Source organism: Eucyclogobius newberryi, unplaced genomic scaffold (assembly GCF_026437365.1).
Source record: "Eucyclogobius newberryi isolate DKJ021-1_F unplaced genomic scaffold, fEucNew1.0.hap1 SCAF_18, whole genome shotgun sequence".
Classification (NCBI taxonomy): Eukaryota; Metazoa; Chordata; class Actinopteri; order Gobiiformes; family Gobiidae; genus Eucyclogobius; species Eucyclogobius newberryi.
Genome location: NW_027315812.1, coordinates 913,425 through 929,555, shown reverse-complemented (window position 1 = coordinate 929,555; position 16,131 = coordinate 913,425). Strand labels below are relative to the sequence as shown.

Below are 16,131 nucleotides of genomic sequence, written 5' to 3'. Positions count from 1 at the left end.
AGTAGTAGTAGTAGTAGTAACAGTAGTAGTAGCAGTAGCAGTAGCAGTAGCAGAAGTTGTTTTAATAACTGTGATACTTGTACTTTACTCAGTATGTTTGACGTGGGAGGACAGAGGGACGAGCGTCGGAAGTGGATTCAGTGTTTTAATGGTGAGAAACATCAGATGCCCTCCCTGTGTCCGGTGACCTGCACTTTGACCTTTGACCTTTTGGAAGGATTCTTTACAGTAAATGTCCTGCTCAGACTGAACCTGACAGTCTCTCTGTGTTCTATAGAGGTCATACACGTGACGTCACATGACCGCTCCCCACGCCCCCACACGCGCCCACACGCCCCCCCACGCCCCCACACGCTTCCACACGCTTCCACACGCCCCCACACGCCCCCACACGCCCCCACACGCCCCCCCACGCCCCAACACGCTTCCACACGCTTCCACACGCTTCCACACGCTTCCACACGCTCCCACACGCTTCCACACGCCCCCACACGCCCCCACACGCTCCTCCACGCCCCCCCACGCCCCCACACGCTTCCACACGCTTCCACACGCCCCCACACGCTTCCACACGCCCCCACATGCCCCCCCACGCCCCAACACGCTTCCACACGCTTCCACACGCCCCCACACGCTTCCACACGCCCCCACACGCCCCCACACGCTCCTCCACGCTTCCACACGCTCCTCCACGCCCCCACACGCTCCTCCACGCCCCCACACGCCCCCACACGCTCCAGAGTCAGGACATAGGACTGACATGATGTGTGAAGAACTTTGTTGTGTTTTTTCATGTTTTCTTGTGTACTCGTGTGTACTCGTGTGTACTCTGGTGTACTCTGGTGTACTCTGGTGTACTCGTGTGTACTCTGGTGTACTCTGGTGTACTCTGGTGTACTCGTGTGTACTCTGGTGTACTCTGGTGTACTCGTGTGTACTCGTGTGTACTCGTGTGTACTCTGGTGTACTCTGGTGTACTCTGGTGTACTCTTGTGTACTCTGGTGTACTCTGGTGTACTCGTGTGTACTCGTGTGTACTCTGGTGTACTCTGGTGTACTCTGGTGTACTCGTGTGTACTCTGGTGTACTCTGGTGTACTCTTGTGTACTCTGGTGTACTCTGGTGTACTCGTGTGTACTCTGGTGTACTCTGGTGTACTCTGGTGTACTCGTGTGTACTCTGGTGTACTCTGGTGTACTCTGGTGTACTCGTGTGTACTCTGGTGTACTCTGGTGTACTCTGGTGTACTCGTGTGTACTCTGGTGTACTCGTGTGTACTCTGGTGTACTCTGGTGTACTCGTGTGTACTCGTGTGTACTCGTGTGTACTCTGGTGTACTCTGGTGTACTCTGGTGTACTCTTGTGTACTCTGGTGTACTCTGGTGTACTCGTGTGTACTCGTGTGTACTCTGGTGTACTCTGGTGTACTCGTGTGTACTCTGGTGTACTCTGGTGTACTCTGGTGTACTCTGGTGTACTCTGGTGTACTCGTGTGTACTCTGGTGTACTCCGGTGTACTCGTGTGTACTCGTGTGTACTCTGGTGTACTCTGGTGTACTCGTGTGTACTCTGGTGTACTCTGGTGTACTCTGGTGTACTCGTGTGTACTCGTGTGTACTCTGGTGTACTCTGGTGTACTCTTGTGTACTCTGGTGTACTCGTGTGTACTCGTGTGTACTCTGGTGTACTTGTGTGTACTCGTGTGTACTCGTGTGTACTCGTGTGTACTCTGGTGTACTCTGGTGTACTCTGGTGTACTCTTGTGTACTCTGGTGTACTCTGGTGTACTCGTGTGTACTCTGGTGTACTCTGGTGTACTCTGGTGTACTCGTGTGTACTCTGGTGTACTCTGGTGTACTCTGGTGTACTCGTGTGTACTCGTGTGTACTCGTGTGTACTCTGGTGTACTCTGGTGTACTCTTGTGTACTCTGGTGTACTCTGGTGTACTCTGGTGTACTCGTGTGTACTCGTGTGTACTCCGGTGTACTCTGGTGTACTCTGGTGTACTCTGGTGTACTCGTGTGTACTCGTGTGTACTCGTGTGTACTCGTGTGTACTCGTGTGTACTCTGGTGTACTCTGGTGTACTCTGGTGTACTCGTGTGTACTCTGGTGTACTCTGGTGTACTCGTGTGTACTCTGGTGTACTCTGGTGTACTCGTGTGTACTCTGGTGTACTCTGGTGTACTCTGGTGTACTCTGGTGTACTCTGGTGTACTCTTGTGTACTCTGGTGTACTCGTGTGTACTCGTGTGTACTCGTGTGTACTCTGGTGTACTCTGGTGTACTCTGGTGTACTCTGGTGTACTCGTGTGTACTTGTGTGTACTCTGGTGTACTCTGGTGTACTCTGGTGTACTCGTGTGTACTCTGGTGTACTCTGGTGTACTCGTGTGTACTCTGGTGTACTCTGGTGTACTCTGGTGTACTCGTGTGTACTCTGGTGTACTCTGGTGTACTCTGGTGTACTCGTGTGTACTCGTGTGTACTCGTGTGTACTCTGGTGTACTCTGGTGTACTCTTGTGTACTCTGGTGTACTCTGGTGTACTCGTGTGTACTCGTGTGTACTCTGGTGTACTCTGGTGTACTCTGGTGTACTCGTGTGTACTCTGGTGTACTCGTGTGCACTCTGGTGTACTCTGGTGTACTCGTGTGTACTCTGGTGTACTCTGGTGTACTCTGGTGTACTCTGGTGTACTCCGGTGTACTCGTGTGTACTCGTGTGTACTCTGGTGTACTCGTGTGTACTCTGGTGTACTCTGGTGTACTCTGGTGTACTCTGGTGTACTCGTGTGTACTCTGGTGTACTCTGGTGTACTCTGGTGTACTCTGGTGTACTCGTGTGTACTCTGGTGTACTCTGGTGTACTCGTGTGTACTCTGGTGTACTCTGGTGTACTCTGGTGTACTCGTGTGTACTCGTGTGTACTCTGGTGTACTCGTGTGTACTCGTGTGTACTCTGGTGTACTCTGGTGTACTCTGGTGTACTCGTGTGTACTCGTGTGTACTCGTGTGTACTCTGGTGTACTCGTGTGTACTCGTGTGTACTCTGGTGTACTCTGGTGTACTCTGGTGTACTCGTGTGTACTCTGGTGTACTCTGGTGTACTCGTGTGTACTCTGGTGTACTCTGGTGTACTCTGGTGTACTCGTGTGTACTCTGGTGTACTCTGGTGTACTCGTGTGTACTCTGGTGTACTCTGGTGTACTCGTGTGTACTCTGGTGTACTCTGGTGTACTCTGGTGTACTCTGGTGTACTCGTGTGTACTCGTGTGTACTCGTGTGTACTCTGGTGTACTCGTGTGTACTCGTGTGTACTCTGGTGTACTCTGGTGTACTCTGGTGTACTCGTGTGTACTCTGGTGTACTCTGGTGTACTCGTGTGTACTCTGGTGTACTCTGGTGTACTCTGGTGTACTCGTGTGTACTCTGGTGTACTCTGGTGTACTCGTGTGTACTCTGGTGTACTCTGGTGTACTCGTGTGTACTCTGGTGTACTCTGGTGTACTCGTGTGTACTCGTGTGTACTCGTGTGTACTCGTGTGTACTCTGGTGTACTCGTGTGTACTCTGGTGTACTCGTGTGTACTCGTGTGTACTCTGGTGTACTCTGGTGTACTCGTGTGTACTCTGGTGTACTCTGGTGTACTCGTGTGTACTCTGGTGTACTCTGGTGTACTCTGGTGTACTCGTGTGTACTCTGGTGTACTCTGGTGTACTCGTGTGTACTCTGGTGTACTCTGGTGTACTCGTGTGTACTCTGGTGTACTCTGGTGTACTCGTGTGTACTCGTGTGTACTCTGGTGTACTCTGGTGTACACTGGTGTACTCTGGTGTACTCTGGTGTACTCTGGTGTACTCTGGTGTACTCGTGTGTACTCGTGTGTACACTGGTGTACTCTGGTGTACTCTGGTGTACTCGTGTGTACTCTGGTGTACTCTGGTGTACTCTGGTGTACTCTGGTGTACTCTGGTGTACTCGTGTGTACTCGTGTGTACACTGGTGTACTCTGGTGTACTCTGGTGTACTCGTGTGTACTCTGGTGTACTCTGGTGTACTCGTGTGTACTCGTTTGTACACTGGTGTACTCTGGTGTACTCGTGTGTACTCGTGTGTACACTGGTGTACTCTGGTGTACTCTGGTGTACTCGTGTGTACTCTGGTGTACTCTGGTGTACTCGTGTGTACTCGTTTGTACACTGGTGTACTCTGGTGTACTCTGGTGTACTCGTGTGTACTCGTGTGTACTCTGGTGTACTCGTGTGTACTCTGGTGTACTCGTGTGTACTCTGGTGTACTCGTGTGTACTCGTGTGTACTCGTGTGTACTCTGGTGTACTCTGGTGTACTCTGGTGTACTCGTGTGTACTCGTGTGTACTGTTGTACTATGGTCACATGACTTCCTGTCTCAGACGTCACGGCGATCATCTTCGTGGCGGCGAGCAGCAGCTACAACATGGTGATCCGAGAAGACAACTCCACCAACCGCCTCCGGGAGAGTCTGGACCTGTTCAAGTCCATCTGGACCAACAGGTCTGGACCAGGACTAGGACCAGGACCAGGACCAGGACCAGGACCAGGACCAGGACCAGGACCAGGACCAGACCAGGACCAGGACCAGGACCAGGACCAGGACCAGGACCAGGACCAGACCAGGACCAGGACGAGGACCAGGACCAGGACCAGGACCAGGACCAGGACCAGGACCAGGACCAGACCAGGACCAGGACCAGGACCAGGACCAGGACCAGGACCAGACCAGGACCAGGACGAGGACCAGACCAGACCAGGACCAGGACCAGGACCAGGACCAGGACCAGGACCAGGACCAGGACCAGGACCAGGACCAGGACCAGGACCAGGACGAGGACCAGACCAGGACCAGGACCAGGACGAGGACCAGGACCAGGACCAGGACCAGGACCAGGACCAGGACGAGGACCAGACCAGGACCAGGACCAGGACGAGGACCAGACCAGGACCAGGACGAGGACCAGACCAGGACGAGGACCAGACCAGGACCAGGACCAGGACCAGGACCAGGACCAGGACCAGGACCAGGACCAGGACCAGGACCAGGACCAGGACCAGGACATTAAATATTTAAAACAGTCTCTTCATTTTAATTTTTCAAACACAGAGAAAATAACTTAATAAACCTGTTCAAAAAACGGGCTCTGTGCAGGTCTAAACTGGGTCTAAACCCGCTCTAAACCCGCTCTAAACCCGGTCTCTGTGCAGGTTCCTGAAGACCATCTCTGTGATTCTGTTCTTGAACAAACAGGACGTTTTGGCTGATAAGATATTGGCGGGGAAATCCAAACTGGAGGATTATTTCCCTGAATACACCAACTACACCATCCCTCCTGAATGTGAGTGTGGAAGGGCATCCGACACACTCAGACGGATACAGGTGGGGGGCGGGGCTTGTGTGGGTTCTATGATCTGATTGGACATTTCTATTGCAGCTGTTCCAGACGCAGACGAAGATCCAAAAGTGACTCGAGCTAAATTGTTCATCAGAGATGAATTTCTGGTAAAAGCCTTCTTCTGTCCTGGTTTAGTCCTGGTTTAGTCCTGGTTTAGTCCTGGTTTAGTCCTGGTTTAGTCCTGGTTTAGTCCTGGTTTAGTCCTGGTTTAGATCTGGTTTAGATCTGGTTTAGTCCTGGTTTAGTCCTGGTTTAGTCCTGGTTTAGTCCTGGTTTAGATCTGGTTCAGACCTGGTTTAGTCCTGGTTTAGTCCTGGTTTAGTCCTGGTTTAGTCCTGGTTTAGTCCTGGTTTAGATCTGGTTCAGACCTGGTTTAGTCCTGGTTTAGTCCTGGTTTAGTCCTGGTTTAGACCTGGTTTAGTCCTGGTTTAGATCTGGTTTAGTCCTGGTTTAGTCCTGGTTTAGATCTGGTTTAGATCTGGTTTAGTCCTGGTTTAGTCCTGGTTTAGTCCTGGTTTAGTCCTGGTTTAGATCTGGTTCAGACCTGGTTTAGTCCTGGTTTAGTCCTGGTTTAGTCCTGGTTTAGACCTGGTTTAGTCCTGGTTTAGACCTGGTTTAGACCTGGTTTTACCTGGTTTAGTCCTGGTTTAGTCCTGGTTTAGACCTGGTTTAGTCCTGGTTTAGTCCTGGTTTAGTCCTGGTTTAGTCCTGGTTTAGTCCTGGTTTAGACCTGGTTTAGATCTGGTTTAGTCCTGGTTTAGACCTGGTTTAGTCCTGGTTTAGACCTGGTTCAGACCTGGTTTAGTCCTGGTTTAGTCCTGGTTTAGTCCTGGTTTAGACCTGGTTTAGTCCTGGTTTAGACCTGGTTTAGACCTGGTTTTACCTGGTTTAGTCCTGGTTTAGTCCTGGTTTAGACCTGGTTTAGTCCTGGTTTAGTCCTGGTTTAGTCCTGGTTTAGTCCTGGTTTAGTCCTGGTTTAGACCTGGTTTAGATCTGGTTTAGTCCTGGTTTAGACCTGGTTTAGTCCTGGTTTAGACCTGGTTTAGACCTGGTTTAGTCCTGGTTTAGTCCTGGTTTAGATCTGGTTTAGTCCTGGTTTAGAGTTGGTTTAGTCCTGGTTTAGACCTGGTTTAGTCCTGGTTTAGTCCTGGTTTAGATCTGGTTTAGACCTGGTTTTACCTGGTTTAGTCCTGGTTTAGTCCTGGTTTAGTCCTGGTTTAGAGTTGGTTTAGTCCTGGTTTAGACCTGGTTTAGTCCTGGTTTAGTCCTGGTTTAGATCTGGTTTAGACCTGGTTTAGTCCTGGTTTAGTCCTGGTTTAGATCTGGTTTAGTCCTGGTTTAGTCCTGGTTTAGTCCTGGTTTAGTCCTGGTTTAGTCCTGGTTTGGACCTGGTTTAGTCCTGATTTAGTCCTGGTTTAGTCCTGGTTTAAGTCCTGGTTTAGACCTGGTTTAGTCCTGGTTTAAGTCCTGGTTTAGATCTGGTTTAGTCCTGGTTTAGTCCTGGTTTAGATCTGGTTTAGTCCTGGTTTAGTCCTGGTTTAGATCTGGTTCAGACCTGGTTTAGTCCTGGTTTAGTCCTGGTTTAGTCCTGGTTTAGTCCTGATTTAGACCTGGTTTAGTCCTGGTTTAGACCTGGTTTAGATCTGGTTCAGACCTGGTTTAGTCCTGGTTTAGTCCTGGTTTAGTCCTGGTTTAGTCCTGATTTAGTCCTGGTTTAGATCTGGTTTAGTCCTGGTTTAGTCCTGGTTTAGTCCTGGTTTAGACCTGGTTTAGTCCTGGTTTAGTCCTGGTTTAGTCCTGGTTTAGTCCTGGTTTAGTCCTGGTTTAGACCTGGTTTAGACCTGGTTTAGTCCTGGTTTAGTCCTGGTTTAGTCCTGGTTTAGTCCTGGTTTAGACCTGGTTTAGTCCTGGTTTAGTCCTGGTTTAGACCTGGTTTAGTCCTGGTTTAGACCTGGTTTAGTCCTGGTTTAGTCCTGGTTTAGTCCTGGTTTAGACCTGGTTTAGACCTGGTTTAGTCCTGGTTTAGTCCTGGTTTAGATCTGGTTTAGTCCTGGTTTAGACCTGGTTTTACCTGGTTTAGTCCTGGTTTAGACCTGGTTTAGTCCTGGTTTAGATCTGGTTTAGTCCTGGCTTAGTCCTGGTTTAGTCCTGGTTTAGATCTGGTTCAGACCTGGTTTAGTCCTGGTTTAGTCCTGGTTTAGTCCTGGTTTAGACCTGGTTTAGTCCTGGTTTAGTCCTGGTTTAGTCCTGGTTTAGATCTGGTTTAGTCCTGGTTTAGACCTGGTTTAGTCCTGGTTTAGATCTGGTTTAGTCCTGGTTTAGACCTGGTTTAGTCCTGGTTTAGACCTGGTTTAGTCCTGGTTTAGTCCTGGTTTAGTCCTGGTTTAGATCTGGTTTAGTCCTGGTTTAGACCTGGTTTAGTCCTGGTTTAGATCTGGTTTTTCCTGGTTTAGACCTGGTTTAGTCCTGGTTTAGACCTGGTTTAGTCCTGATTTAGTCCTGGTTTAGTCCTGGTTTAGTCCTGGTTTAAGTCCTGGTTTAGTCCTGGTTTAGACCTGGTTTAGTCCTGGTTTAGTCCTGGTTTAGATCTGGTTTAGTCCTGTTTTAGTCCTGGTTTAGTCCTGGTTTAGACCTGGTTTAGTCCTGGTTTAGTCCTGGTTTAGATCTGGTTTAGTCCTGGTTTAGACCTGGTTTAGTCCTGGTTTAGTCCTGGTTTAGTCCTGGTTTAGACCTGGTTTAGTCCTGGTTTAGTCCTGGTTTAGTCCTGGTTTAGTCCTGGTTTAGACCTGGTTTAGTCCTGGTTTAGTCCTGTTTTTTCCTGGTTTGGACCTGGTTTAGTCCTGGTTTAGTCCTGGTTTAGAGCTGGTTTAGTCCTGGTTTAGTCCTGGTTTAGTCCTGGTTTAGTCCTGGTTTGGACCTGGTTTAGACCTGGTTTAGTCCTGGTTTAGTCCTGGTTTAGTCCTGGTTTCGATCTGGTTTAGTCCTGGTTTAGATCTGGTTTAGTCCTGGTTTAGTCCTGGTTTAGTCCTGGTTTAGATCTGGTTTAGTCCTGGTTTAGACCTGGTTTAGTCCTGGTTTAGTCCTGGTTTAGTCCTGGTTTAGAGTTGGTTTAGTCCTGGTTTAGTCCTGGTTTAGATCTGGTTTAGTCCTGGTTTAGACCTGGTTTAGTCCTGGTTTAGTCCTGGTTTAGAGTTGCTTTAGTCCTGGTTTAGACCTGGTTTAGTCCTGGTTTAGTCCTGGTTTAGATCTGGTTTAGATCTGGTTTAGTCCTGGTTTAGTCCTGGTTTAGTCCTGGTTTAGTCCTGGTTTAGATCTGGTTTAGACCTGGTTTAGTCCTGGTTTAGTCCTGGTTTAGTCCTGATTTAGACCTGGTTTAGTCCTGGTTTAGACCTGGTTTAGACCTGGTTTAGACCTGGTTTAGTCCTGGTTTAGTCCTGGTTTAGACCTGGTTTAGTCCTGGTTTAGTCCTGGTTTAGACCTGGTTTAGACCTGGTTTAGTCCTGGTTTAGACCTGGTTTAGACCTGGTTTTACCTGGTTTAGTCCTGGTTTAGTCCTGGTTTAGACCTGGTTTAGTCCTGGTTTAGTCCTGGTTTAGTCCTGGTTTAGTCCTGGTTTAGTCCTGGTTTAGACCTGGTTTAGATCTGGTTTAGTCCTGGTTTAGACCTGGTTTAGTCCTGGTTTAGACCTGGTTTAGACCTGGTTTAGTCCTGGTTTAGTCCTGGTTTAGATCTGGTTTAGTCCTGGTTTAGAGTTGGTTTAGTCCTGGTTTAGACCTGGTTTAGTCCTGGTTTAGTCCTGGTTTAGATCTGGTTTAGACCTGGTTTTACCTGGTTTAGTCCTGGTTTAGTCCTGGTTTAGTCCTGGTTTAGATCTGGTTTAGTCCTGGTTTAGTCCTGGTTTAGTCCTGGTTTAGTCCTGGTTTAGAGTTGGTTTAGTCCTGGTTTAGACCTGGTTTAGTCCTGGTTTAGTCCTGGTTTAGATCTGGTTTAGACCTGGTTTAGTCCTGGTTTAGTCCTGGTTTAGATCTGGTTTAGTCCTGGTTTAGTCCTGGTTTAGTCCTGGTTTAGTCCTGGTTTAGTCCTGGTTTGGACCTGGTTTAGTCCTGATTTAGTCCTGGTTTAGTCCTGGTTTAAGTCCTGGTTTAGACCTGGTTTAGTCCTGGTTTAAGTCCTGGTTTAGATCTGGCTTGGATCTGGTTTAGTCCTGGTTTAGTCCTGGTTTGGACCTGGTTTAGTCCTGGTTTAGTCCTGGTTTAGATCTGGTTCAGACCTGGTTTAGTCCTGGTTTAGTCCTGGTTTAGTCCTGGTTTAGTCCTGGTTTAGTCCTGGTTTGGACCTGGTTTAGACCTGGTTTAGATCTGGTTCAGACCTGGTTTAGTCCTGGTTTAGTCCTGGTTTAGTCCTGGTTTAGTCCTGATTTAGTCCTGGTTTAGATCTGGTTTAGTCCTGGTTTAGTCCTGGTTTAGTCCTGGTTTAGACCTGGTTTAGTCCTGGTTTAGTCCTGGTTTAGTCCTGGTTTAGTCCTGGTTTAGACCTGGTTTAGACCTGGTTTAGTCCTGGTTTAGTCCTGGTTTAGTCCTGGTTTAGTCCTGGTTTAGACCTGGTTTAGTCCTGGTTTAGTCCTGGTTTAGACCTGGTTTAGTCCTGGTTTAGACCTGGTTTAGTCCTGGTTTAGTCCTGGTTTAGTCCTGGTTTAGACCTGGTTTAGACCTGGTTTAGTCCTGGTTTAGTCCTGGTTTAGATCTGGTTTAGTCCTGGTTTAGACCTGGTTTAGTCCTGGTTTAGTCCTGGTTTAGAGTTGGTTTAGTCCTGGTTTAGACCTGGTTTAGTCCTGGTTTAGATCTGGTTTAGATCTGGTTTAGACCTGGTTTTACCTGGTTTAGTCCTGGTTTAGACCTGGTTTAGTCCTGGTTTAGATCTGGTTTAGTCCTGGCTTAGTCCTGGTTTAGTCCTGGTTTAGATCTGGTTCAGACCTGGTTTAGTCCTGGTTTAGTCCTGGTTTAGTCCTGGTTTAGACCTGGTTTAGTCCTGGTTTAGTCCTGGTTTAGTCCTGGTTTAGATCTGGTTTAGTCCTGGTTTAGACCTGGTTTAGTCCTGGTTTAGATCTGGTTTAGTCCTGGTTTAGACCTGGTTTAGTCCTGGTTTAGACCTGGTTTAGTCCTGGTTTAGTCCTGGTTTAGTCCTGGTTTAGATCTGGTTTAGTCCTGGTTTAGACCTGGTTTAGTCCTGGTTTAGATCTGGTTTTTCCTGGTTTAGACCTGGTTTAGTCCTGGTTTAGACCTGGTTTAGTCCTGATTTAGTCCTGGTTTAGTCCTGGTTTAGTCCTGGTTTAAGTCCTGGTTTAGTCCTGGTTTAGACCTGGTTTAGTCCTGGTTTAGTCCTGGTTTAGATCTGGTTTAGTCCTGTTTTAGTCCTGGTTTAGTCCTGGTTTAGACCTGGTTTAGTCCTGGTTTAGTCCTGGTTTAGATCTGGTTTAGTCCTGGTTTAGACCTGGTTTAGTCCTGGTTTAGTCCTGGTTTAGTCCTGGTTTAGACCTGGTTTAGTCCTGGTTTAGTCCTGGTTTAGTCCTGGTTTAGTCCTGGTTTAGTCCTGGTTTAGACCTGGTTTAGTCCTGGTTTAGTCCTGTTTTTTCCTGGTTTGGACCTGGTTTAGTCCTGGTTTAGTCCTGGTTTAGAGCTGGTTTAGTCCTGGTTTAGTCCTGGTTTAGTCCTGGTTTAGTCCTGGTTTGGACCTGGTTTAGACCTGGTTTAGTCCTGGTTTAGTCCTGGTTTAGTCCTGGTTTCGATCTGGTTTAGTCCTGGTTTAGATCTGGTTTAGTCCTGGTTTAGTCCTGGTTTAGTCCTGGTTTAGATCTGGTTTAGTCCTGGTTTAGACCTGGTTTAGTCCTGGTTTAGTCCTGGTTTAGTCCTGGTTTAGAGTTGGTTTAGTCCTGGTTTAGTCCTGGTTTAGATCTGGTTTAGTCCTGGTTTAGACCTGGTTTAGTCCTGGTTTAGTCCTGGTTTAGAGTTGCTTTAGTCCTGGTTTAGACCTGGTTTAGTCCTGGTTTAGTCCTGGTTTAGTCCTGGTTTGGACCTGGTTTAGTCCTGGTTTAGTCCTGGTTTAGATCTGGTTTAGATCTGGTTTAGTCCTGGTTTAGTCCTGGTTTAGTCCTGGTTTAGTCCTGGTTTAGATCTGGTTTAGACCTGGTTTAGTCCTGGTTTAGTCCTGGTTTAGTCCTGATTTAGACCTGGTTTAGTCCTGGTTTAGACCTGGTTTAGACCTGGTTTAGACCTGGTTTAGTCCTGGTTTAGTCCTGGTTTAGACCTGGTTTAGTCCTGGTTTAGTCCTGGTTTAGACCTGGTTTAGACCTGGTTTAGTCCTGGTTTAGTCCTGGTTTAGTCCTGGTTTAGTCCTGGTTTAAATCTGGTTTAGTCCTGGTTTAGACCTGGTTTAGTCGTGGTTTAGTCCTGGTTTAGTCCTGGTTTAGTCCTGGTTTAGACCTGGTTTAGTCCTGGTTTAGTCCTGGTTTAGAGTTGGTTTAGTCCTGGTTTAGGCCTGGTTTAGTCCTGGTTTAGTCCTGGTTTAGATCTGGTTTAGATCTGGTTTAGACCTGGTTTTACCTGGTTTAGTCCTGGTTTAGTCCTGGTTTAGTCCTGGTTTAGATCTGGTTTAGTCCTGGTTTAGTCCTGGTTTAGTCCTGATTTAGACCTGGTTTAGTCCTGGTTTAGTCCTGGTTTAGATCTGGTTTAGTCCTGGTTTAGTCCTGGTCTAGGCCTGGTTTAGTCCTGGTTTAGTCCTGATTTAGACCTGGTTTAGTCCTGGTTTAGTCCTGATTTAGTCCTGGTTTAGTCCTGGTTTAAGTCCTGGTTTAGACCTGGTTTAGTCCTGGTTTAGTCCTGGTTTAAGTCCTGGTTTAGATCTGATTTAGTCCTGGTTTGGACCTGGTTTAGTCCTGGTTTAGATCTGGTTTAGATCTGGTTTAGATCTGGTTTAGATCTGGTTTAGTCCTGGTTTAGTCCTGGTTTAGTCCTGGTTTAGTCCTGGTTTAGTCCTGGTTTAGATCTGGTTCAGACCTGGTTTAGTCCTGGTTTAGTCCTGGTTTAGTCCTGGTTTAGTCCTGGTTTAGTCCTGGTTTAGATCTGGTTTAGATCTGGTTTAGTCCTGGTTTAGTCCTGGTTTAGTCCTGGTTTAGTCCTGGTTTAGTCCTGGTTTAGATCTGGTTCAGACCTGGTTTAGTCCTGGTTTAGTCCTGGTTTAGTCCTGGTTTAGTCCTGGTTTAGACCTGGTTTAGTCCTGGTTTAGTCCTGGTTTAGTCCTGGTTTAGACCTGGTTTAGTCCTGGTTTAGATCTGGTTTAGTCCTGGTTTAGATCTGGTTTAGATCTGGTTTAGTCCTGGTTTAGTCCTGGTTTAGTCCTGGTTTAGTCCTGGTTTAGATCTGGTTCAGACCTGGTTTAGTCCTGGTTTAGTCCTGGTTTAGACCTGGTTTAGTCCTGGTTTAGTCCTGGTTTAGACCTGGTTTAGTCCTGGTTTAGATCTGGTTTAGTCCTGGTTTAGTCCTGGTTTAGATCTGGTTTAGATCTGGTTTAGACCTGGTTTTACCTGGTTTAGTCCTGGTTTAGTCCTGGTTTAGTCCTGATTTAGACCTGGTTTAGTCCTGGTTTAGTCCTGGTTTAGTCCTGGTTTAGACCTGGTTTAGTCCTGGTTTAGTCCTGGTTTAGTCCTGGTTTAGTCCTGGTTTAGTCCTGGTTTAGATCTGGTTTAGATCTGGTTTAGTCCTGGTTTAGTCCTGGTTTAGTCCTGGTTTAGTCCTGGTTTAGTCCTGGTTTAGATCTGGTTCAGACCTGGTTTAGTCCTGGTTTAGTCCTGGTTTAGTCCTGGTTTAGTCCTGGTTTAGACCTGGTTTAGTCCTGGTTTAGTCCTGGTTTAGTCCTGGTTTAGACCTGGTTTAGTCCTGGTTTAGATCTGGTTTAGTCCTGGTTTAGTCCTGGTTTAGATCTGGTTTAGATCTGGTTTAGTCCTGGTTTAGTCCTGGTTTAGTCCTGGTTTAGTCCTGGTTTAGATCTGGTTCAGACCTGGTTTAGTCCTGGTTTAGTCCTGGTTTAGACCTGGTTTAGTCCTGGTTTAGTCCTGGTTTAGACCTGGTTTAGTCCTGGTTTAGATCTGGTTTAGTCCTGGTTTAGTCCTGGTTTAGATCTGGTTTAGATCTGGTTTAGACCTGGTTTTACCTGGTTTAGTCCTGGTTTAGTCCTGGTTTAGTCCTGATTTAGACCTGGTTTAGTCCTGGTTTAGTCCTGGTTTAGTCCTGGTTTAGACCTGGTTTAGTCCTGGTTTAGTCCTGGTTTAGTCCTGGTTTAGACCTGGTTTAGTCCTGGTTTAGATCTGGTTTAGTCCTGGTTTAGTCCTGGTTTAGATCTGGTTTAGATCTGGTTTAGTCCTGGTTTAGTCCTGGTTTAGTCCTGGTTTAGTCCTGGTTTAGATCTGGTTCAGACCTGGTTTAGTCCTGGTTTAGTCCTGGTTTAGACCTGGTTTAGTCCTGGTTTAGTCCTGGTTTAGTCCTGGTTTAGACCTGGTTTAGACCTGGTTTAGACCTGGTTTTACCTGGTTTAGTCCTGGTTTAGTCCTGGTTTAGACCTGGTTTAGTCCTGGTTTAGTCCTGGTTTAGTCCTGGTTTAGTCCTGGTTTAGTCCTGGTTTAGACCTGGTTTAGATCTGGTTTAGTCCTGGTTTAGTCCTGGTTTAGATCTGGTTTAGTCCTGGTTTAGACCTGGTTTAGTCCTGGTTTAGTCCTGGTTTAGAGTTGGTTTAGTCCTGGTTTAGACCTGGTTTAGTCCTGGTTTAGATCTGGTTTAGATCTGGTTTAGACCTGGTTTTACCTGGTTTAGTCCTGGTTTAGACCTGGTTTAGTCCTGGTTTAGATCTGGTTTAGTCCTGGTTTAGTCCTGGTTTAGATCTGGTTCAGACCTGGTTTAGTCCTGGTTTAGTCCTGGTTTAGTCCTGGTTTCGATCTGGTTTAGTCCTGGTTTAGATCTGGTTTAGTCCTGGTTTAGTCCTGGTTTAGTCCTGGTTTAGATCTGGTTTAGTCCTGGTTTAGACCTGGTTTAGTCCTGGTTTAGTCCTGGTTTAGTCCTGGTTTAGAGTTGGTTTAGTCCTGGTTTAGTCCTGGTTTAGACCTGGTTTAGTCCTGGTTTAGTCCTGGTTTAGAGTTGCTTTAGTCCTGGTTTAGACCTGGTTTAGTCCTGGTTTAGTCCTGGTTTAGTCCTGGTTTGGACCTGGTTTAGTCCTGGTTTAGTCCTGGTTTAGATCTGGTTTAGATCTGGTTTAGTCCTGGTTTAGTCCTGGTTTAGTCCTGGTTTAGTCCTGGTTTAGATCTGGTTTAGACCTGGTTTAGTCCTGGTTTAGTCCTGGTTTAGTCCTGATTTAGACCTGGTTTAGTCCTGGTTTAGACCTGGTTTAGACCTGGTTTAGACCTGGTTTAGTCCTGGTTTAGTCCTGGTTTAGACCTGGTTTAGTCCTGGTTTAGTCCTGGTTTAGACCTGGTTTAGACCTGGTTTAGTCCTGGTTTAGTCCTGGTTTAGTCCTGGTTTAGTCCTGGTTTAAATCTGGTTTAGTCCTGGTTTAGACCTGGTTTAGTCCTGGTTTAGTCCTGGTTTAGTCCTGGTTTAGTCCTGGTTTAGACCTGGTTTAGTCCTGGTTTAGTCCTGGTTTAGAGTTGGTTTAGTCCTGGTTTAGGCCTGGTTTAGTCCTGGTTTAGTCCTGGTTTAGATCTGGTTTAGATCTGGTTTAGACCTGGTTTTACCTGGTTTAGTCCTGGTTTAGTCCTGGTTTAGTCCTGGTTTAGATCTGGTTTAGTCCTGGTTTAGTCCTGGTTTAGTCCTGATTTAGACCTGGTTTAGTCCTGGTTTAGTCCTGGTTTAGATCTGGTTTAGTCCTGGTCTAGACCTGGTTTAGTCCTGGTTTAGTCCTGATTTAGACCTGGTTTAGTCCTGGTTTAGTCCTGATTTAGTCCTGGTTTAGTCCTGGTTTAAGTCCTGGTTTAGACCTGGTTTAGTCCTGGTTTAGTCCTGGTTTAAGTCCTGGTTTAGATCTGATTTAGTCCTGGTTTGGACCTGGTTTAGTCCTGGTTTAGATCTGGTTTAGATCTGGTTTAGATCTGGTTTAGATCTGGTTTAGTCCTGGTTTAGTCCTGGTTTAGTCCTGGTTTAGTCCTGGTTTAGTCCTGGTTTAGTCCTGGTTTAGATCTGGTTTAGATCTGGTTTAGTCCTGGTTTAGTCCTGGTTTAGTCCTGGTTTAGTCCTGGTTTAGTCCTGGTTTAGTCCTGGTTTAGATCTGGTTCAGACCTGGTTTAGTCCTGGTTTAGTCCTGGTTTAGTCCTGGTTTAGTCCTGGTTTAGTCCTGGTTTAGACCTGGTTTAGTCCTGGTTTAGTCCTGGTTTAGTCCTGGTTTAGACCTGGTTTAGTCCTGGTTTAGATCTGGTTTAGTCCTGGTTTAGTCCTGGTTTAGATCTGGTTTAGATCTGGTTTAGTCCTGGTTTAGTCCTGGTTTAGTCCTGGTTTAGTCCTGGTTTAGATCTGGTTCAGACCTGGTTTAGTCCTGGTTTAGTCCTGGTTTAGACCTGGTTTAGTCCTGGTTTAGACCTGGTTTAGACCTGGTTTTACCTGGTTTAGTCCTGGTTTAGTCCTGGTTTAGACCTGGTTTAGTCCTGGTTTAGTCCTGGTTTAGTCCT

The 16,131-nt window shown here is 47.0% G+C and overlaps 1 protein-coding gene across 1 annotated transcript in view; it reads left to right on the top strand.

The window, feature by feature from the left end:
- The window catches only part of LOC140364864 (guanine nucleotide-binding protein G(olf) subunit alpha), a 61,737-nt gene that overhangs the window by 15,139 nt on the left and 30,467 nt on the right, over positions 1-16,131 (top strand). The window contains exons 2-5 of the mRNA XM_072451251.1: positions 93-151; positions 4,413-4,533; positions 5,242-5,372; positions 5,469-5,536. Coding sequence (XP_072307352.1) covers positions 94-151; positions 4,413-4,533; positions 5,242-5,372; positions 5,469-5,536 — 378 coding nt within the window. The 5' untranslated portion in view covers position 93. The remainder of the gene's footprint in view (positions 1-92; positions 152-4,412; positions 4,534-5,241; positions 5,373-5,468; positions 5,537-16,131) is intronic.